The sequence below is a fragment of the Heterodontus francisci genome, chromosome 22, assembly GCF_036365525.1.
Source record: "Heterodontus francisci isolate sHetFra1 chromosome 22, sHetFra1.hap1, whole genome shotgun sequence".
In the NCBI taxonomy this organism is placed as follows: domain Eukaryota; kingdom Metazoa; phylum Chordata; class Chondrichthyes; order Heterodontiformes; family Heterodontidae; genus Heterodontus; species Heterodontus francisci.
This window is the reverse complement of record NC_090392.1, coordinates 74,265,926-74,291,241: the sequence shown is the minus strand read 5'-3', so window position 1 is coordinate 74,291,241 and position 25,316 is coordinate 74,265,926. Positions and strand designations below refer to the sequence as shown.

At 43.1% G+C, this 25,316-nt stretch overlaps 1 protein-coding gene across 7 annotated transcripts in view; it reads left to right on the top strand.

The window, feature by feature from the left end:
* LOC137381443 (centrosomal protein of 164 kDa-like) overlaps positions 1–25,316 on the top strand; it is a 173,706-nt gene that overhangs the window by 16,373 nt on the left and 132,017 nt on the right. For 5 of the 7 annotated variants that reach the window (XM_068054036.1, XM_068054040.1, XM_068054037.1 and 2 more), the window contains 3 exons: positions 1,532–1,641; positions 16,035–16,146; positions 21,925–22,129. In XM_068054036.1, the coding sequence (XP_067910137.1) occupies positions 1,560–1,641; positions 16,035–16,146; positions 21,925–22,129 (399 nt within the window). In that variant the 5' untranslated portion in view covers positions 1,532–1,559. Of the gene's footprint in view, positions 1–1,531; positions 1,642–3,145; positions 3,291–16,034; positions 16,189–21,920; positions 22,130–25,316 lie in introns of those variants that run through there. The other 2 variants (XM_068054038.1, XM_068054039.1) reach the window with 2 other exon arrangements.

Below are 25,316 nucleotides of genomic sequence, written 5' to 3'. Positions count from 1 at the left end.
CAAGTTCTCTTATTTGACACATCATTTTCTATAATTGCTGTCTTTCAGTTGTACATTCAGCTTGTTCTAAGCTTCCTATGGAGGTATAAAACAAAAGTGCTTCCTCTTTTTTTTGGCGTTCCTAACGGATGTTTTGTTGTGGGCTGAGCTACCCAGGTTTTAATACAAATCAACTTCTAAAGACATATCTTAAGGCAAGATCATCTGTTGTTAATTCAAACAGTTAACGTTTTTAATGTGCAACTTGTAGATAGCTTCCAGCATCTGACTGAATCCTACCCACTGACTAACAGATATTCTGAAGAACTCTGAGATGTCCATTAAATCAGTGCACAAAGCAGCTAGATACATAATCCATGTAGTTTAACTAATCCTGGTTAATCCTATTGTTTGTGTGGACTTGGCTTTGACAGCAGGAGCAGCACGGATGTGCCTGTGTGGAACTAGCTGTTTATAAGCTTTTATTCATCCTTTTGTTCTTCCCATCTCTTCCAGCAAGAAATTTGTGTTTTGTTCCATTAAAACTTTTTGTTAAATCGACCATATCTTCCAAAAGATCATGATTTATGACTTTGTTGCAGGTGAATTATGATGGCCTTTTAATTTTGAGGTAATGAATTTGATTCTGCAGTACTGGTGTGCTATTTCTCTGCGTGAAAGACTCCATGTGGAGCCTGTTAATGAGCGAATTCGCTCATCTGACTCATTTTCAAAAATTAAATGATTAGGGCTCCTTTAATTTCTCAATTTGTTAAGGCCGTGAGTAACTGAGTCATACAGACTAGGCAGGTTGCAGGTTTGTTGTTGATTCGAAGATGAGCAAGGTGCCCTGGTCAATATTTATTCTCTAACCGACATCACGAAAATGGATTATCTGGTTATTTAACTCATTGCTGTTTAAGGTGGAAATTTGTTGCTGTAGTTCCTTACATTACAACAGCAATTAATTGGTTGTGTAGATTATTGTGACATTGCGAGGTTGTGAAATGCATTATATAAATGCAATTTTTAATTACAATTCTTTATGATGGTTTCAGTTTCTAAAAAGGGTACTGAAGGTGCAACTCTTATTTTTACTATTTTGTGTTGTACAAGATATTTACACTAATGGGACATGGTTTCATATGGAATATATCTTATAGTAGATGTTTCACAATACTTCCATGTGAGTGCAGTGAACATCACCTCTAATTACACTGTTCGGGACAATAAGGTTGGGGTGCTTAGTGACCAGGCTGAGATCATCTTTGGTCAGGTTGTGCTGGGGGCTTGTGGGGAGGTAGTGAGGCAGTGCAGTAGGTTAGACGTGACTCCTTCCTTAAGTACTTCATCAAATAAAATAGCGTATAATCCTGTCAATGCAGTTATTGCTGAGGAGTTTTTATTGGCCTTGATTCCTGCACCTGTACCGTATCAATCCCCAGCAGTCATGTTAGCAATTCGAATAAGATGAATTTTTTTTTTGCTTTTATGTTAGTATTATGGTTATATTCATGTGCCTAGTGTAACTTTGTACTTCTCCATTCTTCAGGTAAGCGCTGTCATACCTTTAAGCTGAGATGACAGCAACTGCACTGCGGATAGGGGATCAATTAATCCTGGAAGAGGATTATGATGAGAATTATATCCCGAATGAACAAGGTATTTGACTCAAGTTTACTTTGTATCTGTGTTTGCTATGTCCCACAAGCAGCTGATTGGGCACTGACTGAGTACCACACAGGCAACATGTATACCAATCAGGAGGCCCAAGCTGACCCGAAATTTGCGATTGAGCCTCATTGACATTTACGGCATGAGCTTCTGATGCTGCCACAGATAGCTTGTGCATTGAAGGTGATGAATATTGAACCCACCTGCTTCACTGACAGCAGCCTGTAGGTAGGTTCTGAGAACTGGGTCAGTGGGTGGGTTGGGAAATCAGGAATGTTGGCCAGAACACAGCGTTAGTCTCCAGTATACTGGCTGCAGAAGAAGGTTCTTTTTTTTAAAAAAAACTTGCCTGCCTTTGGTGACCGTAGCAGCAGCTGATCAGCCCTGAGTGGAACAGGATTCCTGCTTCGCTTGTTGGAAACAAATTTCCCAGAGGCGTCCTTAAACAGGCGATGGGCCTCTAATTAACATGTACAGTGAGCCTGCAACACCTAAAAATTGAGCCTGACGAATTTAGCAGTGATCCAAATTCCCATGCAAATTTGACATGGGTCATTCCGCTGCTCAAGTAGTCAGCATGGCGCCCATTTTATGCGTGTGAAATGGGCAAACCCATAGCAGTATCTACCCCCCCCCCAGATTTATCTAGTTCTATCATTCTGGTAATCGCACTATACAACAGTAGTGGGGTTTTGATTACTCATAGCAATCAGTTGCCTATCAGTTAGTCTGCAACAGACCCTGACATGAGGCAAAGAAAAGGTCCAGTGGATGAAAACTTTGGGAACCATAGATCCAAAATGTTCCTCCCAAGCATTCAACACTTACCGCATGTCATGTTTCAAATTACTCCTACTGGATCCCAAAATGTTATTTTCAGAAATAAATATATCTAATTTGCTTTTGAATGAATCAACATTATGTGCTTCAATCATTGCCTCCAGGGAGTCTGTTTCATAGAGTTACCACTTGCTCTGGTTACCCTTTTTCTGTTTGCTTTAAATAGCTGCAGTGACCAGAACTGTGCATAGTGTTATTGATGCAATTGCGCTAATGATTTATAAATTGCTTCACTATTTTGGCTAACTGTTGACCTTTTAACAAATGTCAGCATCTGATTGTTTTCTCTTTTTGATGGTGTTGGTTGAAGGGGGAATGTTGGCTGGGACGCCCATTGGCTAGGGCGCTCCACCATCCATTATCATGATCCGGGCCTGCCAAATGCATCAAAGTGTTTGCCTCTCAAACAACTGATGGGTCTTTTTCTGTGATGAGGTTATTCAGGTTAGCGCAAAAGGCAGCTGGGCTTGCAGCCTTATATAATTTAGAATTTATTGTTTAAATCCCAGTGGAGCAGCAGGAGGCTGAATTAAGTTAATGGCACTCTGCCAAATGGGTGCCTTCCAGATTAAGTTTTACAACTGAACAATCACTCGAGCAGCCGCTGATAAGTTATGGCCTTAAAATAGCAATCAACTGTTCCCAGTCTTCAGAACAAGTCCCTGTATAAACCGATGAAGCTGGTAGATTGTGGTTTTTATGTGGGTAACTTGTCAGGAACTGGTCTACTGATTTTGAAAGTTGTAAAAGTTGATTTGAAGTGTGCCATGGTCAGCTGAATGGAGTTCAACAAACAGGTAATTTATCACTTTACTGCATACACTGGGTTTTTAAAAAACGAGCAAAATCTAAACTACAGATGAATTGGAATGGGAGAGGGGGTAAGCAAATATAAATGCTGGATCTTGTGATTCATGACTAACAGGAAATAAAAATCTTGAGCTAATGGATAAAAGTCAACATTCAGAAAGTTAACAGTTGTGTACACTTGGTTCACTGGGTAGCATTCTCGCCTTTGAAGGCCGAAGGTTGTGGGTTCCAGTTTTATTCCAGGACTGAAGCACATAATCCAGGCCAACACTTCAGTGCAGTACTAAGGGAGTGCTACATTGTTGGAGGTGCTGTCTTTCGAAAGAGGCATTAAACTGAAATCTGTCTTCCTGCTTAGGTTGATGTAAAAGATCCCATGGCACTATTTGAGGAGGAATAGGGAATTCTCCAGTGTCAAGGCAGGTTAGTGGGTAGGGAGATGGCAGATGGAGTTCAACATAAGTTTAAAATCACAAAATTATATCGAAGAAGCAATATTGTAAATTACATATTAAATGCTAACAGACTGGAGGTAATAAAGCAGGAATGAGTTATGGGACAGATTCTTAAATCCAATGGTTCGTTGTTTGTAGACAGTGAAGAAAGCAAATAAAATGTTGGGATACGCAAGTAAACGAGGTGATGTTGACGTTCCCTATGGCCTTGATGACACCATATCTGGAAGACGATATAGAATTTTGGTCTGTTTATTGCAGGAAATATGTAGAATTATTGGAGTGAGTGCAGAGGAGGGCTTTAATTGACTCCTGATTGCAGATTTATGAGATAATTTAATGTTGGGACTTTACTCTTTGGAGAAAATGATGTGGTCTTGATGAAGGTCTTTTTAAGATTTTAAATGGTTTGGAGAATTTGGATTCCGGAAAACTCTTCTATTGGGCACAGGCTTCAAGGACTAGGAAATTTAGGCAGCATAGCAGTTTTTTTATTTATAAAAGACCTGAATAATACAGGACTAATAGTTCCAGAATCATAGTAGTAAATCTGATGGGATGCTTTCAGGAGTTGACTAGATGGGCCAATGGCTTTCTCATGCACAGAATATTACCATGTTACTAAAAATCAGAATGTTCAATGACTACTCAAAAATAAGTATCCAAGTTGAATATTGCAGTCTGAAAATTAAATAACATGTCTGAGCATTGAGATTCATATTTTGGAGATACAGTATCTAAGCTGTGTAACAGTCATTCTGCTAATCAGGTTTCATCTGGGGTTGCTATGCATAGTGGTTGACAACTGACCATGATCATTTGTATCCTATATATGGACCCTTGTCCATTAAAGTAATGACTGTCTGTCGGAAAAAAACTTCTCTAGTCAAAATTCCAAGTTGTTCTCGTGCAAATAAAATACTGTAAAAGGGAACGCAGCGACTTCAAACATAACATGTGAATTACAAGGCCTGAGACAACATGGGAACTGGCATGGTTCTGTTTTGTTGCACTGGATGCTAAGTTTGTATTAAACAGCTTCTAGTGTTTGAAAAATGATATGCAGCAATTACAGATGCGTCTCGTCGCAAAATAGGGTTGTTAACTCTCCAGGATTGTCCTGTGGTCTGGAGGAATTAAAGATTAATCTCCCAAACACTGCTGTGAGAAACCCCGGAGAAAAATCATTGGGGTATTTTTCTTTTCACTTTCTTTGAGCACACCTTTGTTTATCAGTTACATATGGAGATGAGAAAATATGTTGTTTGGGCATGACAGTTGGAAGCAGGAGGCCATATGGTGAAACCTCCAGGGATCGGTTCAACCAAAGCAGGCAACCCCGATCATGAAGTATCATATAGCAGGTACAGCAAGTATCAAGGAACATTTTTGACAACAATTGGTAATTATTCACAATCATTGAGGCAAAAAGAAGTACAATAGAAAAGGCTCCCAGTACTCTGTCAACTTCACACAGAGACCACAAGGAGAGATGTTGGAGGAAGATAGTCTGATCAGCTGTATCAGAAGCTATAAAGCAGTTGAGAAGGATGAAGAGAGAGAGTGCAACATGGTCACAGGCACAGAGGATGTGATTTCTGACATGGATTTGAGCCAATTTCAGTACTTTGACAGTGCGGACACCTGATTGGAGAGGTTCAAAGTTGCAGGAAAGATGACGCTGATTATGGAGGCAACAACCTGTGCAAGGAATTTAAAGAAGAAAGTGAGATTGGAGATGGGCTGATAGTTTGCAATGATAGAGCAGCTAAGGGTTGGGCTTTCTGAGGAGGGGAAGTGATGACAGCCATTTTGAAAAGGAGTGGGACAGTACCAGAGGAGAGGGGAATGGTGTCAACTGTGCACAGTCGACTTTGAGTCAGAAGGTTATGGGCTCAAGTCCCACTCCAGCTGATGCTCCAGTGCAGTATTAAGATCAGAGATGCTGCCTTTCAGATGAGCTGTTAAACTGAGGCCCCTTCTGCCCTTCGGGTGGATGTGAGAGATCCCATGGCATTCGTTCAGAGAAGAGCAGGGTGCTATCCCTGGTATCCTGACAAATATTTGTCTCTCAATCAACATCTGGACATCACATTTCTGTTTGTGGGAGCTTGCTGTGCACAAATTTGCTGTTGTGTTCCCTATATTACACTTCAAAAGTACTTCATTGACAGCAAAGCACTTTGGGACAGCCTGAGTTCATAAAAGGCGCTATAGAAATGCAAGTCTTTGTAACAGTTTACAATATTAGTTGTGTGATCAGAAGTTTAGTGGAAATAGAATTGACAGATGAGGTGTGTCTCATGGCTGCGGTGTGCATGGGGAGATTTTGGAGAAAAAGTAGAGAAAGATGTGGACTCAGGGCTGTGACGAGTCGATTCTTGAAGGAAGCTTGGCTTGGTGGGAAAGGGGAACGGAGGGTTAGAGCAGAGACGGTTGAATGGATGTTTCAATTTTAGTGCAAAGAAGGTACGTGAGTTTGGAGTGGGCAGAGGAGAGGGTTTGAGACAGTAGTGGAGAAAGGGCTGTGGGGGTACTCTTTTTTTTCTTTCTAGAATTATTTGTGAAGGAGAGCGGGGCCCAATAGTGCTTTACATGGAATAAAAACAGAAAGTGCTGGAAATACTCAGCAGGTCTGGCAGCATCTGTGGAGAAAGTAACAGAGTTGATATTTCGAGTCAGACATGACTGTTCTTCAGAACCCTTTTTATTTCAGATTTCCAGCATCCGCAGTATTTTGCTGTTAATTTAGGGCTTTACATGGTTCAGATTCAGTGATGAATGGTTAAACCAGTGATGCATCATGGACATTCAAATCTGTGTCCTTCGGACTTGAGGGAGCAAAGATGGTGGCTATAGCAAGGAGAATGATCACGGTGGGAGAGGGGTGGGGTTATACTGGGGGCAAGGGCATCGAAGCTGGATGTGATGGAATGATTCAGCAGATCGGTAGCTGCAGAATATACCTTCCATGACTTCCCTTTGTATCCATGTCTGGTTTTTTCTTCTATTCAGTCTGTGTCTTTTTTCTGGGATAAACTGCCTCCACCGTATTAAAAAGGTGAAAATCTTATTCAGTTAGCAACTATATGCATTTTTATTTCAGCCCTCAACTGCATATAGACTGTCAAAATGCTTTAAGGGGCAGTGATTAAAGAGTAAAGGCCAAACAGAAGGGGGAAGGGAAATGAAAGTAATTGTAATAAAAACAGATAATGCTGGAAATACTCAGCAGATCCAACAGCATCTGTAGAGAGAGAGAGTTAACATTTCATCAGAACTTTAGGGCGGCACAGTGGCGCAGTGGTTAGCACCGTAGCCTCAGCTCCAGTGACCCGGGTTCAGTTCTGGGTATTGCCTGTGTGGAGTTTGCAAGTTCTCCCTGTGACCGCGTGGGTTTCCGCCGGGTGCTCCGGTTTCCTCCCACAGCCAAAGACGCAGGTTGATAGGTGAATTGGCGATTGTAAATTGCCCTAGTGTAGGTAGAAGAATGATGGGGATGTGGTAGGGAATATGGGGTGAATGTGGGATTAGTATAAATGGGTGGTTGTTGGTCGGCACAGACTCGGTGGGTCGAAGGGTTTGTTTCAGTGCTGTATGTCTTTTAAAAAAAAAACTTGGAGTTGAAATTGATTTTTTGAAACTTTTATCAGACTGCAGCTTTTTAACAACTGTAGTGAATCATGGGAATTTCTTTTAATAGCTACCTGAAGGAAAATCATAAAAAGCACCCACTTCTCTTTAAAATTCTTGATCCCGCTCCTAGATCCCTCTCAACAGTGCTGTTCTCTCTCAATTAGAATGGGCAGCACTTGCAATGGTACTCCAGACTGCTCATGAACAATTCTATGGGAGATCAGCTGGTAAATAAAAAATATTATAGTGATGCAAGTGACTAGCTTGCCCAACGATTAATACTGTACTTTGTTCAATTGGATTGAGGTGCAAGTTCTCTTAATGTGCTATCGTAAATGAACTGAATTTGGCGCAGTGTTAACTGAGTTCCCAGTGGATGCAGCAGCTTAGCGCAGAAATGTATGTATAATGTGGGGAAAAAAATTTGATACACTTGCTTGGGGAGGAGACCTTAAGATCAATGTGGGAAAATTGGAAATGTTCACACTGATGGAGTGGGGGGGAAGGGCTCATTTGATGTTTTTCGCTTCAGGTGCAATAGTTGGAGCAATGAACAGAAAACTTCACTCACTAAGCCTCTGAAATTGGGCTGACACTGGAAGCAAGAGTGGAAAAATATTACATTCCTTAGAATTGATATTGTTCACTTGTGATGGTGCACAAAATTATCAAAATATGTCATTGCTGTGTGACAGGTAGTGTAGTTGAATGGCAAAGTGTCAGATTAGTGTGGATGAATCTCCTGACTATTCTAAATGTACTGTATCTGTAATATTTTGTTTAAAAATCACAATGAGCTAGGTTATGTTGGTGAGTGACACATTTTCCATTTGGAAAATATTCTTGGAAATAGATGCATGTGATGAACCCACAGGGTGATTGAAGTTACAGGTTGTGTACTTTCTATTGAATGATAGTGAAATAATAGGCCTTCTATAATAATTAACTCTTTTGCTTATACATCGGCCATTATTTTAAGCTTGCCACTGTTGACTGCCATAGTCCACAAAAAAAGCTGGCCATTAATTAATCTATCTTGGAAGCAGTTACAAGGACAGGTGGTGTGGGGAAACTCAAAGCCCTGATTGTGTTGAAGTTGGACTGTGCCCTGACACAGTTGAGAGCACTGTGATGTATCTCGTCCATGACAAATTTTAAAACCCAAGTTTTGTGTCACCTAATCTTCATTTACCTCACCTCTCTCTTTTAAAGAAAAAAATCTTGGTGCCGTCCTTGGCCTTTCACCTAGATTTGCCAATACAGTAGTTTTTAAAAACTTTTGTTTGGGTACTAAATGCATTTGTTGTTTTTTGGGAGCCAATTTTCACAGTTCTATTACTCTTGCCTTTCTGATCAGAGAGTAGTAGAAGTTAATTTTTTTTAAATCCTGTAGAATCTTTATGCACTGTCACTTATGGGTTGTCTATATGAATATAGTAATATTTAGAGGATTGTATTCGCACATGATGTTTAAAATATTGCTGTATAGCCTGGGTACAATTTATGTTTCGTTAACCAAGGTTTAAATTTAATTTCCTCAGGTGACACATTTTTTGTTTTTATTTAGAGATACAGCACTGAAACAGGCCCTTCGGCCCACCGAGTTTGTGCCGACCATCAACCACCCATTTATACTAAGCCTACATTAATCCCAAAACCCTCTCACATCCCCGGCTTCCCTCAATTCCCCTACCACCTACCTATACTAGGGGCAATTTATAATGGCCAATTTACCTATCAACCTGCAAGTCTTTGGCTGTGGGAGGAAACCAGAGCACCCGGGGAAAACCCACGCGGTCACAGGGAGAACTTGCAAACTCTGCACAGGCAGTACCCGGAATTGAACCCGGGTCGCTGGAGCTGTGAGGCTGCGGTGCTAACCACTGCGCCACTGTGCTGGCAGTCTTTAACTGCCATTAGCAATTTTCCTTATCGTTAGAAAAGCCATTCAGACTTGAACCAAAACTAATGACAAGGAAAAGAGAGGGGAGGAAGGGTGACACAGATGTTTGATGAAATGTTATCAATGCACTGTCGTTGAATAAGGGCAGCAGATGATCTAATGACACTGATACTGTACAGAGGCACATTAATACTGCAGTATATTTCAGGCTGCACTTGCACTCCAACTATCACTGAAGCAAATCATTGCACTCGAACCTGTTTTTTCCCAGTACTGTGAGCTTCCTCTATATTGCCTTGTTCCTACAATTTAATAGCTTTTAATACCCTAACCTGGCTTCACCTAATCAGTAATAATTCATCCAACTCATCTAAACCTTGATGTCCTGTCTGTCTGTCCTTATTTCTTGAGTTTCTCAACAAAAAACAAACCTCTCTTCCTCCACATTACTGTTGGTGCAATGTTTCCTTCGCATTTGAAGGGACAGGTGGTACTGCATGGTGCAAATAAATGGAGAGTTCTGTGGCAACGTGACCAGACCCATCCTTCGCAACACAGGAGACAGATAGAACCTTGTAAGTAGAGACACTTGGTGTTTGTGTACCAAGGATCTACGCACAGCTTGATGCAGCTGCACACAAAGGATGTCATCAGGATGAGGGTGACATTGGGTACTTTTTCTGCCCTTTTATCCAGAGATTTGTACATTGTGTCCTTGCAGACATGGTCTATTTTCAATCACCAGAAAAACTGGAAGATATTTCTGGTGATCACCACAGCACAGGAGTAGATTGTGGGCCAGACCTGCTCCATATGGAGCAATACCGTGAGTGCTTCACACCTGATGACCAGGTTCTTACCCACAATGCAGAGGGTGTGCTGCTGCCACATGCCCAGTTTCTGTTTCACCATGGCTATATGTTCCTTCCAATCTTTGGTGCACGCCCCGGCTCCTCTGAACCATATCCCCAGCACCTTCAGGTCGTCTGACCTGAGGTGAAGGAGACAAAGGATCAGTCATCCCAGTTCCCAAAGAACATAGCCTTGCACTTGCTACGATTTACTTTGGCTCCAGAGGCTAGTTGGAACTGGGGCAGATGCTCATCAGTCTGTGCACTGACCACAGATCTGAGCAGAAAGATGGCGACATCCTCCCTCTACAGGGAGGCTTTGACCTGAGTGTGTCCACTGCCTGGGATTGTCACCCTTCCTATGCTCGCATTCTTCCTGATGGACTCGGCAAAAGGTTTGATGCAGCACCTGAACAAGACGGGAGAGAGGACAGCCCTGCCTGACTCCAGATTTGATCGGAAAGCTTTTTGATTCCCACCCATTGAAACTGCACTACTGATGTTTGTGTGGAGCAATTGGATCCAATTACTGATTCCCTCCCGAAACCCCATTTTGGAGTACATGTCCATCATATAGGTGTGCAATATTCTGTCAAAGGCCTTCTGGTCCAAGCTGATGAGGCAGGTGTCAAACCCTTTTCACCCCCCCTGCTAGCCCCACCTCATCTCGCACAAAGGCGATCGTATTCATGAGTAGCATGAGGTTATCAGAATCTTCCTGCCGGGTACAGTCCGGGTCTAATCCGAGTGCATCACCAATTCCGATTCGCAATGAGATTGAACAGAATTTTGTAATCCACATTAAGCAGTGAAATGGGCCACCTTGAAAGGTCACAGACCTGAAACATTAACTCTGCTTCTTTCTCCACAGATGCTGCCTGATGTGAGTATTTCCAGTACTTTCTGTTTTTATTTTAGATTTGCAGCATCTACAGTATTTTCCTTTTATTTTAGGCTCATTAAAAGCATTGTTAACCACAGTTAAATGAAGCTGACTGTGATTTTTTTTGTTGACGTCTAGTTTCCCGACTTGTGGCGACAGTTTAACTGCCTGGAGGTGTACATCCAGCGGAAGGCTGTGAGCCAGCACTGCAGGAAGGCCAACAGGCCGTCTCTGCCTGCCTGGGCGTGGGTGCAGCCAAAGACCACCCTGTAGAGGGGTGCTTCCTCATCCCCACAACTCCAACAGTGGTGGCTTGGCAGTTTTTTCTGTTTAAATAAAAAACAAACTTTTAAATAGTTGGTGAGAGGGTGCCTGCAATTTTGATTGTCCCCTTAGTTACTTACCATCCATTGCAGCCTGTTGCTCCTAGCAAGCTGGAAGCCTTCTGATTTGAAGCCCACCTGCCGCCCTTAATTGAACAGGGAACCTCTCTCCATGCCAGTTAAGGGGGTGGCGCTGTGAAAATCCCAAAGAGTGACTGCTGCCCGCCGGGGAGGGTGGGGGTGCGTGCTCGGGACCCAGAAACAGACCTAACTCCAGCTTCCTGCCCCCGGGCAGAAAATTCAGCTCTTCATGTCTATTTTTGGACACAGAGCAGCCATTACGTAGTTAATCAGTAAACCAGGACTCATGGTTGGAACATTGGCTGACATATCTGTAAATGTTAACTAATATTTCTAGCCATCCAGCTTTTCGCAGATGCAAGATTCTGTACATAGAGGGCAGCATTGCCCACATTTTGGTTAGACTTGTACTGCCTTACCCAATCTTCAGCCTTTTCTGTCAAAAGCAAATTGATTTATTTAAAACACTTTTTAATTTGCTGTACTTTTTATTGATACTTTTAATGCATTTCTATCTCTCTATATGGGACAACAGCATAATTATACTAGGGTAATTATACTAGGGGATAGTCTCCCCCCCCCTGTCTTCTCCCCCCCCACCCTGTCTTCTCCCCCCCCCCCCCCCTGTCTTCTCCCCCCCCCCCCTGTCTTCTCCCCCCCCCCCTGTCTTCTCCCCCCCCCCCCTGTCTTCTCCCCCCCCCTGTCTTCTCCCCCCCCCTGTCTTCTCCCCCCCCCCTGTCTTCTCCCCCCCCCCTGTCTTCTCCCCCCCCCTGTCTTCTCCCCCCCCCCTGTCTTCTCCCCCCCCCCTGTCTTCTCCCCCCCCCCTGTCTTCTCCCCCCCCCCCTGTCTTCTCCCCCCCCCCCTGTCTTCTCCCCCCCCCCTGTCTTCTCCCCCCCCCCTGTCTTCTCCCCCCCCCCTGTCTTCTCCCCCCCCCCTGTCTTCTCCCCCCCCCCTGTCTTCTCCCCCCCCCCTGTCTTCTCCCCCCCCCCTGTCTTCTCCCCCCCCCCTGTCTTCTCCCCCCCCCCTGTCTTCTCCCCCCCCCCTGTCTTCTCCCCCCCCCCTGTCTTCTCCCCCCCCCCTGTCTTCTCCCCCCCCCCTGTCTTCTCCCCCCCCCCTGTCTTCTCCCCCCCCCCTGTCTTCTCCCCCCCCCCTGTCTTCTCCCCCCCCCCTGTCTTCTCCCCCCCCCCTGTCTTCTCCCCCCCCCCTGTCTTCTCCCCCCCCCCTGTCTTCTCCCCCCCCCCTGTCTTCTCCCCCCCCCCTGTCTTCTCCCCCCCCCCTGTCTTCTCCCCCCCCCCTGTCTTCTCCCCCCCCCCTGTCTTCTCCCCCCCCCCTGTCTTCTCCCCCCCCCCTGTCTTCTCCCCCCCCCCTGTCTTCTCCCCCCCCCCTGTCTTCTCCCCCCCCCCTGTCTTCTCCCCCCCCCTGTCTTCTCCCCCCCCCTGTCTTCTCCCCCCCCCTGTCTTCTCCCCCCCCCTGTCTTCTCCCCCCCCCCCTGTCTTCTCCCCCCCCCCTGTCTTCTCCCCCCCCCCTGTCTTCTCCCCCCCCCTGTCTTCTCCCCCCCCCCTGTCTTCTCCCCCCCCCCTGTCTTCTCCCCCCCCCCTGTCTTCTCCCCCCCCCTGTCTTCTCCCCCCCCCCTGTCTTCTCCCCCCCCCCTGTCTTCTCCCCCCCCCCTGTCTTCTCCCCCCCCCCTGTCTTCTCCCCCCCCCCTGTCTTCTCCCCCCCCCCTGTCTTCTCCCCCCCCCCCTGTCTTCTCCCCCCCCCCCTGTCTTCTCCCCCCCCCCCTGTCTTCTCCCCCCCCCCTGTCTTCTCCCCCCCCCTGTCTTCTCCCCCCCCCCTGTCTTCTCCCCCCCCCTGTCTTCTCCCCCCCCCCTGTCTTCTCCCCCCCCCCTGTCTTCTCCCCCCCCCCCTGTCTTCTCCCCCCCCCCTGTCTTCTCCCCCCCCCCTGTCTTCTCCCCCCCCCCCTGTCTTCTCCCCCCCCCCTGTCTTCTCCCCCCCCCCTGTCTTCTCCCCCCCCCCTGTCTTCTCCCCCCCCCCTGTCTTCTCCCCCCCCCCTGTCTTCTCCCCCCCCCCTGTCTTCTCCCCCCCCCCTGTCTTCTCCCCCCCCCCTGTCTTCTCCCCCCCCCCTGTCTTCTCCCCCCCCCCTGTCTTCTCCCCCCCCCCCCCTGTCTTCTCCCCCCCCCCCCCTGTCTTCTCCCCCCCCCCCCTGTCTTCTCCCCCCCCCCCCTGTCTTCTCCCCCCCCCCTGTCTTCTCCCCCCCCCCTGTCTTCTCCCCCCCCCCTGTCTTCTCCCCCCCCCCCCTGTCTTCTCCCCCCCCCCCCTGTCTTCTCTCCCCCCCCCCTGTCTTCTCTCCCCCCCCCCTGTCTTCTCTCCCCCCCCCCTGTCTTCTCTCCCCCCCCTGTCTTCTCTCCCCCCCCCCCTGTCTTCTCCCCCCCCCCCTGTCTTCTCCCCCCCCCCCCCTGTCTTCTCCCCCCCCCCCCCTGTCTTCTCCCCCCCCCCCTGTCTTCTCCCCCTTCCCCCCCTGTCTTGTGAAGGCACTGACTCAAACGAGGATAGCTTCATGGGTGCTACCAGATATCTCAGTCGTTCTCTATGTGTGTGAGCTGGGTTAGTTGTGGGTTGGCAGGATACGACCATATCAGTTAGGAGCAGAAGTAGGCCATTCGGCCTATTGATCCTGCTCCGCCATTCAATAAAATCATGGCTGATCTTTTTCTGTCTCGAATTCCACACACCCATCTACCCCCGATAATCTTCGATTCCATTGCCTAACAAGAATCTATCTACCTCCACCTTAAAAATATTCAATGATCCTCCCTCCACCACCTTCTGAGGCAGAGAATTCTAAAGTCACATGACAGTGGCTAGTCTGATACTGTTCTCATATGACAACAAGCATTTTGCAGAAAGTGAACTGGGAATCCTAGGTACTCCCCCAACCCCTCTCTCTTTCTCCCCCACCCCCCTCCCCCAATAAAAATTGTGGTGAAATTAGTGTCTTTATTGCAACAGTACTTCTTCAAATCCCCATCCTATGTCATTCCATACTTGCCATGTCATCCCTCTCTTACCCACCATCCTATTCCTTTTATATCTCTCATATCATCCCCTATCCCACTCCTTCTTTCTATGCCATTCCCAGCTCACATTCCATCCCTCCCTTGCCATCTCATATTCCACACCCCCCATGCCATCGTTTCCCTTCTCCCCTACCCCGCGTCATCATTTCCAACCTTGCCGTCTCTTCCCTACGCTGCCACCCCCCCCCCCTCCCAACACCATGCTGTCTCTCCCCCTCCAATATAATCTTCTATAACATTCTTTGGACTGGGGATTTTAGTGCCCCCATTGTTACCCTTACCAAGATCAGTTAACTGATCACAGACCAGGGACTGAATCAGAGGCTCTCTGATCTCTATGTCTTAGTAACAGCTGCATAATATATTTACCAACAGTCATCTGGGACCTCTACTACTAATTGTAACATATTTTAATGTTTATAGTAGACTTGTATATTTATGCAAAAATGATCATGTATACATACTTTTATAGTGCCTTGAAATGTAATCAATGTAGCAAAATAATCAGACACTGGTTGGGAGAAGAGTTAGGACTGGAAACCAAAGGCATTATCAAAGAGGAGGTTTCCGATGAGGCTTTTGTAGGCATCGTGACACTTTAACAAAATAAACTGAAAATCTTTTGCCCTAATCTGTAGAAATAGTTGGGTTGCAGTTTGAGGCTTAATGCTTGGGCCTTTTAATTTCTATTTTCACACTAGTGATTAGTATTCTTCCACTTTGCATTACAGATTAATAAGTCACAATGAATCTGTGGCTTTTAGCAGCAGGAGAGGGGTCATGAGTTTGCTTCTGCAGAAAAATGACATAACCAATAGTTCAGTTGACAACAGATCTTGCTGAGCATGAGGCAGCCAACTTTGACTGATGGTTACTGTTGGAGCCTTTAATGTAGAGTGTGTGCACGTGTGTGCTGATTTGCCATGCTCCAAAATATAGAGGCTCTGCTTCTGGTTCACAGTGTGAGACTTTAGTAATGCATTTGGACTAGGATATACTTTACAGTCTACATCTTGCAACGTAATGCAACATTTTCAACTTCAGTGGGAAGGAAAATCAGACGGAGTGTATAAAGGCTGCCTGATCTGATGATGCTACTTTTATGCCCCATCTGAAGCTGAAAGTTCCATCCAGGCACTTTATTTCTAATCCAGTTTTGTACAACTAATTAAAGCATCGAGTGGGGCGGGAAAGAAGGATGGAAAGAAAGAAGGGATTGAAATTGTGTTGGATTATTTTCTTCCCTACCCATCTTTCTTCCAGTGTCATACACCATTCCTCGTCAAGGTGAGTTAATAGGAGACCAATGTGTTCACCTCTACCATCGTTCGTTTTTGGCCAGTTTGGAGGCCAGCTTTTCCCTTCTAACTTCCAGTGCAAACAATACCTAGCCCCTTTGTTTTGCCACATCTGAGCTTTGAAAGTCATGGTGGAAGGAATAACTAGCAGAAACTCTAGCTCGGGCACTGTTACTTAATGTTTTATTTAAATGGTTAAAAACAAGTAATTTTTTTTCCTTCTACAGAAATCCAAGAATATGCCCGCGAGATAGGAATTGATCCTGAAAATGAACCAGAGCTAATGTGGTTAGCCAGGGAGGGCATTGTGGCACCTTTACCCCAAGAATGGAAGCCCTGGTAAGATGACAGAAGACCAGTCGACTTTTCAATATGATTTTGGTAATGCATAATACTGGAACATGGAAATACAATACAGTTACACATTTAGTCCTTTCAAACTTGTGTTGTGTCAGATCAGGGCAATTTGGGCTATGTAGTACAAGGGTAAAGTGCTAGTGGTTACATGTCTGTCACTGATTGTGATAATGGTGAGAGCAACTTGAAGTTATGAAGTATGTTGGTACAGTACTGAATTGTATTGGCTGAGGTGTAATTTTTTCTGTAACATATTAATACCAAAATGGTAAATATGCCTAGAAACTACACTGAGCAATCAGAGATTTGAGAATACAATCCCCTCTTTGTGGAATTTTCTGACATTTTTATTTTATTTATTTTTATTTAGAGATACAGCACTGAAACAGGCCCTTCGGCCCACCGAGTCTGTGCCGACCAACAACCACCCATTTATACTAATCCTACATTAACCCCATATTCTCTACCACAACCCCACCATTCTCCTACTACCTACCTGCACTAGGGGCAATTTACAATGGCCAATTTACCTATCAACCTGCAAGTCTTTGGCTGTGGGAGGAAACCGGAGCACCCGGCGGAAACCCACACAGTCACAGGGAGAACTTGCAAACTCCGCACAGGCAGTACCCAGAACTGAACCCGGGTCACTGGAGCTGTGAGGCTGCGGTGCTAACCACTGGCCCACTGTGCCACCTATTATGTGTTCACTTCTATGAGCTTCTTTCTGGTAATGCCCCGATTGCATTATATATTTGCAAGTCCAAATTTTGCTCCCTGTGTAGCCAGTCATTTGGAATGAAGAGTAAGTTTTGTTGACCCGTTGGGCTTGCTCTACCATTTTGATAGCTGTGGCAACTCTTTTTAATCCCATTCCCCCCACCACCCACTGCCATCTCCATATCCTTTAATATCCTTCCTGAGTAAGTAACTAACATCCCAATTAATCTTACCTCTAGAACAAAGCATTTCACATTCTAACAACCTTTTTCTTAATTGTGAGACACTAAGAACTGGGAAGGAGCAAAGGGATTTGGATATCAATGTACACAAATCACTCAAAGCTGGTACAAAAAAGGATAATGGAATATTGGCTTTTACTCAAAGGGTTGGAATACATTGGGGAGGAAGTTTATGCTTCATTTGTGCAGGGCCTTGGTCAGACCCATTTGGAGTACTGCATTCAGTTCTGGACACCACAGCTCAGGAAAGATTTATACAGTGCAGATTTACAAGAATGATAGTGGAGCTTAAAGGATGAAATTATGAGCACAGTTGCATCAACTTGGTGTATTCCTTTGATCTTAGGTTGAGGAGGCGATCCAATTGATGTGTTTGGAAAGATAAAGGAATTAGATAGGGTAGGTGCAGAAAAACTATTTTCTCTAGAGGGGAATCCAGAACAAGTAGGCACAGTTTTAAAATTGCATATTGACCATTCAGGAGTGCTATTAGGAAGCACAAATGGTAGTGGAAATGTGGAACTCTTTCTTTTCCGCAACCCCCCGACCGCCCCCACCACCCCCCCCCCCCCCCCCCCCATACATCCCCATCATCCTCCCAAAGTGGGTGCTCGGTCAGTTGGGATTTTCAAGATGGAGATAGGTAGACTTTTGGGTAAAGTTATCAAAGATGGGTTAATTGAGTTGAAGTACAGATCAGCTATGGTCTGATTGAATGGCAGAACATACTTGAGGGGCTGAATGGCCTCCTGTTCCTATGTAAGAATGGTGCTGTCCCTGTCTTATGCACCTGTGCTTTTTGGTCTACCTCGACCTGTTGCCTGTAACAGGACTCAGCTGTGTCTCTGTTCCTGCACTATTGGAAGAAAAATGTTACATATTTGAACTGTACAAAGCCAGCTGTTTTATAAAAATGGTTATTTCCTTTTACCCATTAATCCCTGTTCAAGAATTCAGACATTTACATTTGGGACAGTAAATCCCTTTTTACAAGGATTTGCAGACTTAATGACAGAATGGCAGATCCTGGTTTAGTGAGACTTGGGTGATAAACTTGATTTCTGTGTCTGGCTGCTCTGCTCCATTTTGCACTGTGTTTGCATTAAAATAATGAGCAGTGTTTACCTGTAAAAGAAGAGGGTGTAGTACTCTACAAAAAAAAAAGGGCTTGGTGGTGCTATATTCATGTAATAACTTTTGCTGCTTTAGTGCAAATTATACAGTGTACTTGTGTAGCAGTCACAACTTGGAGATTGTATCAATGTCATAAAGTCACTGCTATATGTAGGTAGATGTACATAACTTCATTTTTAGTCATCTGTTGTTTTATTGGATCCTAATTAAACTATACTGTTTGCATAGCTGTACAAGTTCAACGCCATTGTTGAGAAAAGAACATCCACCAAGAGAAAATGGTGGGATGGGGGGAATTGGACAAACAGCGTATCCAAGTTGATTGTGTGTGTACTGTATAGTTCACTGGTGTTGTATGAAACCTTTTAAAACGTTTATATTTTAACTAATAAATTAATAAAGCATGTTCTCTAAAAATTCATGAACCAAACAGCAGTAAATGTTAGTAAATGTTGGCAGCCCAGAGATCACCTGGCAAAATAATAAAAACAGCTGCTGCCTGATGATTAAATGCCGGGAAACGCATAGGAGCCATTTATTCCTTTGTACACTCAGGTCTACCGACATTTATTGCTTAATTATAGGATTCTGTATAGAATAGACAATGTTTGTTTAGTCATAAATGCACCATTTTAAAGTTCAGTGCCACCTGCATAAAATTAGCTTTAATAAGGTCATATTCCACTTAAAATTTGATCTAGAGTGTAGTAGTTTATATTGTGATGAATTGATCTAAATGACAATCAATTAAAATTAGATATAAAATTTAAATTTCATTTTTAAAAATGTTGTGTTTAAATTGGCCTAAATTTTTAATGGATTGTCATTAAAGATGTATTTCTCTATCTTCCTTTACACAAGAACAAGGATGAGCTATTTGGGCAATTAAACTTTTTCTAACATTATAGTTAGCCATGGCGCTTCTCTCTGTCTAATCCCAATTCCCTGCCTTTTCTTTATTGCGCTACTTTTAATGATTTGAGGAACTCTCAATGGAGAATTTGCATCCCAACGCAAGCACAGATCAGAGTTACAACATTGTAGTTCCCATACTCCGGCCCGTGCTTCTGCCAGTGTGGAATTACGTTTTCTATCAAGCAATGTCTTTTACTTCCTGAGTAACTATTGATCTTTCTCCCTTTTAAACACCTGTTATCTTCATATTTATGACCTTTGAGGCAGTGCTGTCTAAATTCGTACAGCTGTCTATATAAAGAAGTTTTTCCATGATTCGCTTTTAATTGGCTTATCTTGAACTCTAGCATTATATCTTCTTTGTTCTGGATTCTGCTACTAGAGGGAATATTCATTACCTATCTTCTCCCATGATTGCCTTCATTACTTTAAACCCCTCATTTTCAGGGAATATAACCCAAGCTTGCCTGATATCACATCATAATCTAGTCCCTTCATCCCAATATTCCTGGAGAATTCTCTTTTATATATCCTTGCCTGTCCTTCCTAAAACAGAGCACCCAAAACTGAACACACCATTCTAAATTATATCTGACCAGTTTAACAATATTGAAAATGCTGGTCTCTTTAATTAAACAGGACTCATTTCAGTGTTAACAGAGAACAGGTGATGCTCATTATAGTTTTGTATTTAAGGGCTGGGTTTTTGCCCAGTTGGGGGAGTTGCCTCTGGACAGAGAGTTAGTCTAGAAGGAAAGAGTGGGCACTGATGTTTGGACTGAACTATGAATTGCCAATAAAACAGTTGTGGATCAGAGACTGTCATTTGCTTCCTCATTTTGGTGACTGGACATCTGCCTGTTTAACACAGTTCCCTCTATCATTGTAATGGCATTTGCTTCCATTTACATAGAACATTACAGCGCAGTACAGGCCCTTCGGCCCTCGATGTTGCGCCGACCTGTGAAACCATCTGACCTAAACTATAGAATAAAATTGTAGAGAAAGAAGGAAGCCATTTGGCCTAGTGCTAGCTCTTCAACTGGAGCTATCTGCCCCTTGCATTTTCTCCATATCCTCTTATTTACTTCCTTTTCAAATACTTAACCAGTTTTCTCTTAGATCACAATAAACATAGTAAATCTTCCCTTAACTTTGTTCTGGTGGGAAAAGCCCCACTTTTTCAATCCTGGTACTGTTGCACACTGGTGCTATTTCTACCATGCCTATGGTAAGTTCAAAGCTCCTTGCCTGCTTTTGTATTGTGTGACCCTATATGAAATCCAAAATACTTTTTTGCCACCTTATAGTCTTTTTCTATCTGCATTCCCTTTTAAAGATCTGTGCATCTGCAATGCTTGATCGATCTTCTTGTATTATTAAGAGTCTTACCATTTTGGATATGCTTCCTTTCACTGTGCTTTTTTCCAAAATAATGTTCTTCACATATTGAATTGTAAAATCATTTGAATTCAGTACCTTTGAAATAAGAGGAGTATTTGTAATCATCTGATTGAGTTAGGAAATAATTTTGTTAAAGAGTCAGAACACAATTGACTCCCAGATAAATTTCCATTTGTTCTAAACACCAAATCTTAACATATCAAAACACTTGTCTATTTTATTATATGGATTTGATGGTCATAGGCATAGACCATTAAAGGGGAGCAGAACTTCATTGGAAGGACCACTTGGGTACTAGCATTCTGTATTTATTTATTTAAGCCCCTCTGAGATACCATGTGTTTTCTTTTCAAAACTTTGGATGAGTTATATTACCTAAATCTCTTGAGAGATTAACTTGCTCTCAGTAGCAAACATATTTGCATGTTCAAGTGAAATTCTTCTGTATTTTAACTCATTAGTCAAACCATTCAAAGGAAATGAAAATGAACTAATACGTTCATTATAAGTACCCCTTGGTTTTAGTATGCCATTCCTGTATCCTATTGGCCTGCTAATCAGTAAACTGTTAGTGTGTTGGTGAGGGAAGATGATTTACATCAAAGCTATGAGTCCTTGATTGCTTAATCTACCCATAACTCCTCGAAGGAAACATGATGTGGCATGTTTAAATGAAGAAAGAAGTGAATGTGAGTAATTTAATGAAAAAACTATCTTCAGTGATATTTAGCTCTTTTGAATGTAAAGTTTTTATCTGAGGGTGAAATTTTTATCCAGTTTAAAATTTGTATTTTTAAATGCTGTTCTATTATATTCAAAAGAGTGAACATGGTCAGTTCACTGTCACCAGTTGCACCTTCTGAAAGGTTTTAGATTGTACAAGAAAGTTTCAAATTTAGCCTCAATAATTTGGGTAAATTAAAATGAGCCGAGATATATATTATAAAAGGGCCAACTTGTAACAATACAAAGTTACACAAGTTGCTGATTTTTTTTTTGGTGAAAAAATAAAACCTATTTCTGTTACTCTATTAGGTCTCAACTGCTTTGGGTAAACTATGCATTTTGTTAATATTTTTCAATATAACTTATTTTCTGTAAGTCAAAATTTGGCTTACCCTACTTTCTGTGTATGAGTGCTGGTAGTTTTTTTATTCGCTCATGGGAGGTGGGTGTCACTGGCCAGGCCAGCATTTATTGCCCATCCCTAATTGCCCTTGAACTGAGTGACATGGTACAATAATGTTGTGGTTTAGGGTAAACACAACTAGATTATCATGGATTTTGAAGATGGTTTAAAATATATATATATTTTTGAATGATTGCTTTCTTTTGTCCGAGGCAGTCAAGATGTCACCGGTGATGTCTATTACTTTAACTTTGTGTCGGGCCAGTCAACCTGGGACCATCCGTGTGATGAACAATACCGAAACCTGGTTTCTTTGGAGCGTGAGAAACTGCACGCTCTGGGTGGAAGCAAAAAGAAAGAGAAGAAAAAGAAGAAGGAAAAAAAAGAAAAGAAAGAAAAGGAACTACTTAAATCTACAACCGTGAGTTTTAACATCTGTCTTAGGGAAAATGTTAGAAGCTATTATTAAAGACATTCTAGCAGGATATTTAGAAAAATTCAAGGTAATCAGGCAGAGTCAACATAGTTTTGTGAAAGGGAAATCATGTTTAACCAATTTATTGGAATACTTTGAGGGAGTTACATGTGCTGTGGATAAAGGGGAACCAGTGGATGTATTGTAATTAGATTTCCAGAAGGCATTTGATAATGTGCCACATCAAAGGTTATTGCAGAAAATAAAAGCTCATGGTGTAGTGGGTAATATATTGGCATGGATAGAAGATTGGCTTGCTAACAGGAAACAGAGTAGGCATAAATGGGTCATTTTCTGGTTGACAAGATGTAATGAGTGGTGTGCCACAGGGATCTGTTCTGGGGCCTCAACTTTTTACAATTTATATAAATGACTTGGATGAAGGGACCCAAGGTATGGTTGTTAAATTTGCTGACGACACAAAGATAGGTAGGAAAGTAACTTGTGAAGAGGACATAAGGGAGCTACATAGGGATACAGATTGGATAAGTGAGTGGGAAAAGACCTGGCAAATGGAGTATATGTGGGAAAGTGAAATTGTCCACTTTGGCAGGAAGAATAAAAAAGAAGCATATTATCTAAATGGTGAGAGATTGCAGAGCTCTGAGATGCGGAGGGATCTGGGTTTCCTAGTGCATGAATTGCAAAAGGTTAGTATGCAGGTACAGCACATAATTAGGAAAGCTAATAGAATGTTATCGTTTATTGCGAGGGGAATTGAATACAAAAGTAGGGAGGTTATGCTTCAGCTATACAGGGCATTAGTGAGACGACATCTGGAGATATGTGTACAGTACTGATCTCCTTATTTAAGGAAGGATGTAAATGCGTTGGAGGCAGTACAGAGAAGGTTTACTAGAATAATACCTGGAATGGGCAGGCTGTCTTACAAGGAAAGATTGGACAGGCTAGGCTTGTATCCACTGGAATTTAGAAGAGTAAGAGGCGATTTGATTGAAACATATAAGATTCTGAGGGGTCTTGACAGGGTGGGTGTGTTTCCCCTTGTGGAAGAATCTAGAACTCGGGGTCACTGTTTAAAAATAAGGGTTCGCCCATTGAAGACCGAGATGAGGAGAAATTTTTTCTCTGAGGGTCGTGAGTCTTTGGAATTCTCTTCCTCAAAAGGTGGTGGAAGCAGAGTCTTTGAATATTTTTAAGGCCGAGGTAGATAGATTCTTGATGAGCAAGGGAGTGAAAGGTTATCGGGGGTAGGTGGAAATGTGGAGTAATCAGTTCAGCCATGAACTTATTGAATGGTGGAGCAGGCTCGAGGGGCCAAGTAGCCTACTCTTGCTCCTAGTTCTTATGTAATTCTTGAATCCAAATTTAATTATGCCAGTTTCCTGTGCTGTTTTCCTCCCTTGCTCTGTTTTCATTCCAGTTTGTTTTTGCCTCCTGAAAGACACTGATCCCTTGCTGCTGTATAGCTTGGTGCCATCTTGAGCAATTGGCCATTATCCATTTGTGAGCTTTGAGAGTGAGCGTCAGCAAGTTATTTGCCAGACCCTGAGCTCACTTGTTATTCACGCTTGTGCACTTCCAAGTGTTATATTGAATAGTAATTTTGGAATGGGAATCCTGCCAAATTGCTCTGCTCCTGCCTCACCCCCTGTCACCACCCCCCAGTACCCCAAACTTAGCTCAAGGGCACTTAGGCCAATTATAATTCCTCACTGACTAAGGTAACCTAGCACGGACTGTGATCAAACTTAAGGAGGGTAAATGCCAATGTGGACTGGTTGAGCAGAATGACCTGCTTCTATGTTTTAACTTCCATGTGTTTCTGTGTAAGTTTGGTTGCTATGGCTCAGCTACTCACTGTATAAATGGATGGAGCCATTAGATGGCGTTATTTCTTTTAAAGGCCCTTTTCATGTACCAAAGACATGCTGAATTGAAATCTCATTTGTATCTATGCAAATTAAATATTTGGTATCAAAGTAATTTAATACAGTCTCAAAATTCCTCTTCTGTCTTTAATGCAACCATTTCTTTTGGTGCCCTGAACTACCATATGTTTGATTTAATTTTCACAGTGCATATTTAATTAGTGTTAACCGTGAATGAAACGTTACTTTCCACAAAATATGTATGTCATTCACATGTAAAATGCCATCCCTATTTTACAGTTGTTTTTCCAGAGAAGAAACTTTACAAATTTTGGCACTGGAGATGCAAATATTGCCATCTCAGTTGGACCACATCTTCCAATTATTTATTGCACAAAAAGGTCTAAGTGATCATGTGGGGATTTGTTTGCTGCATCTAAGTTGGCATGCTTCTTAAAATAATTATAAATAGTGTTACATTTTTGTTTAATATGATGCTAAATTGTAAGTGTATGATCTTTGGAAAAAAAATGAGGGCGATTTTGCATTCAGATGGAAAAACTGCAGTCACGGAGCAGAGGAGGCTGGAGATAGGACTACCACACAGTAGTCCTGATTCCCCGACCCGGGCTTCTGCAGGCACAATGGTCTGCTCCAGCACAGGGCTGAAGAACCACCTATATAATTTTCAACTTGGTCAAGAACATGAGAAGTTAGATTTCAAAAATGGAATGTCTCCATGTCCTTTATGGAATAAATGGTGATCCCATAAACTAGTTCCTCTAAGCTATTATTCTAATTGGACATTTGCAGGTCTTAATTCTTGGGTTTATCTATCTAATTGTTATGACTCAATAGTAAAGTGAAAAATAATACAGCAGCACAGGGCTACCATTAGCAACAGTGAACATGGCATGGGTAATCTTTTAAATTCATTTCATTTTACTGTATCTCAGCTTGTATGTTTTCTGTGCTTCAGTTACATTTTTAAGTATAAGGTATGTGGGAAAAGTGCGGGATAGTAAAAATAACCAATCTAAGATGCAACCTGTAATATGTCTAGCCTTCCTCCACTCTACTCTCCATTATAAACTGGTTATTTTCAAATGATTTCCATTTTGTTTGGGATTACAGACACCAACATGGCTACAGACACCAACGTGGCTATCATTGAAAAGGTCTGTTCAGAGTCCAACACCAATTTGGGCTGAGCACCAAATGAAGACTGGGCAAGAGGGAAATAGCCTCTCCATAAAGTTCCCTAATCTAAAACTGTAGCATAATTCACAGTTAGGAGACCA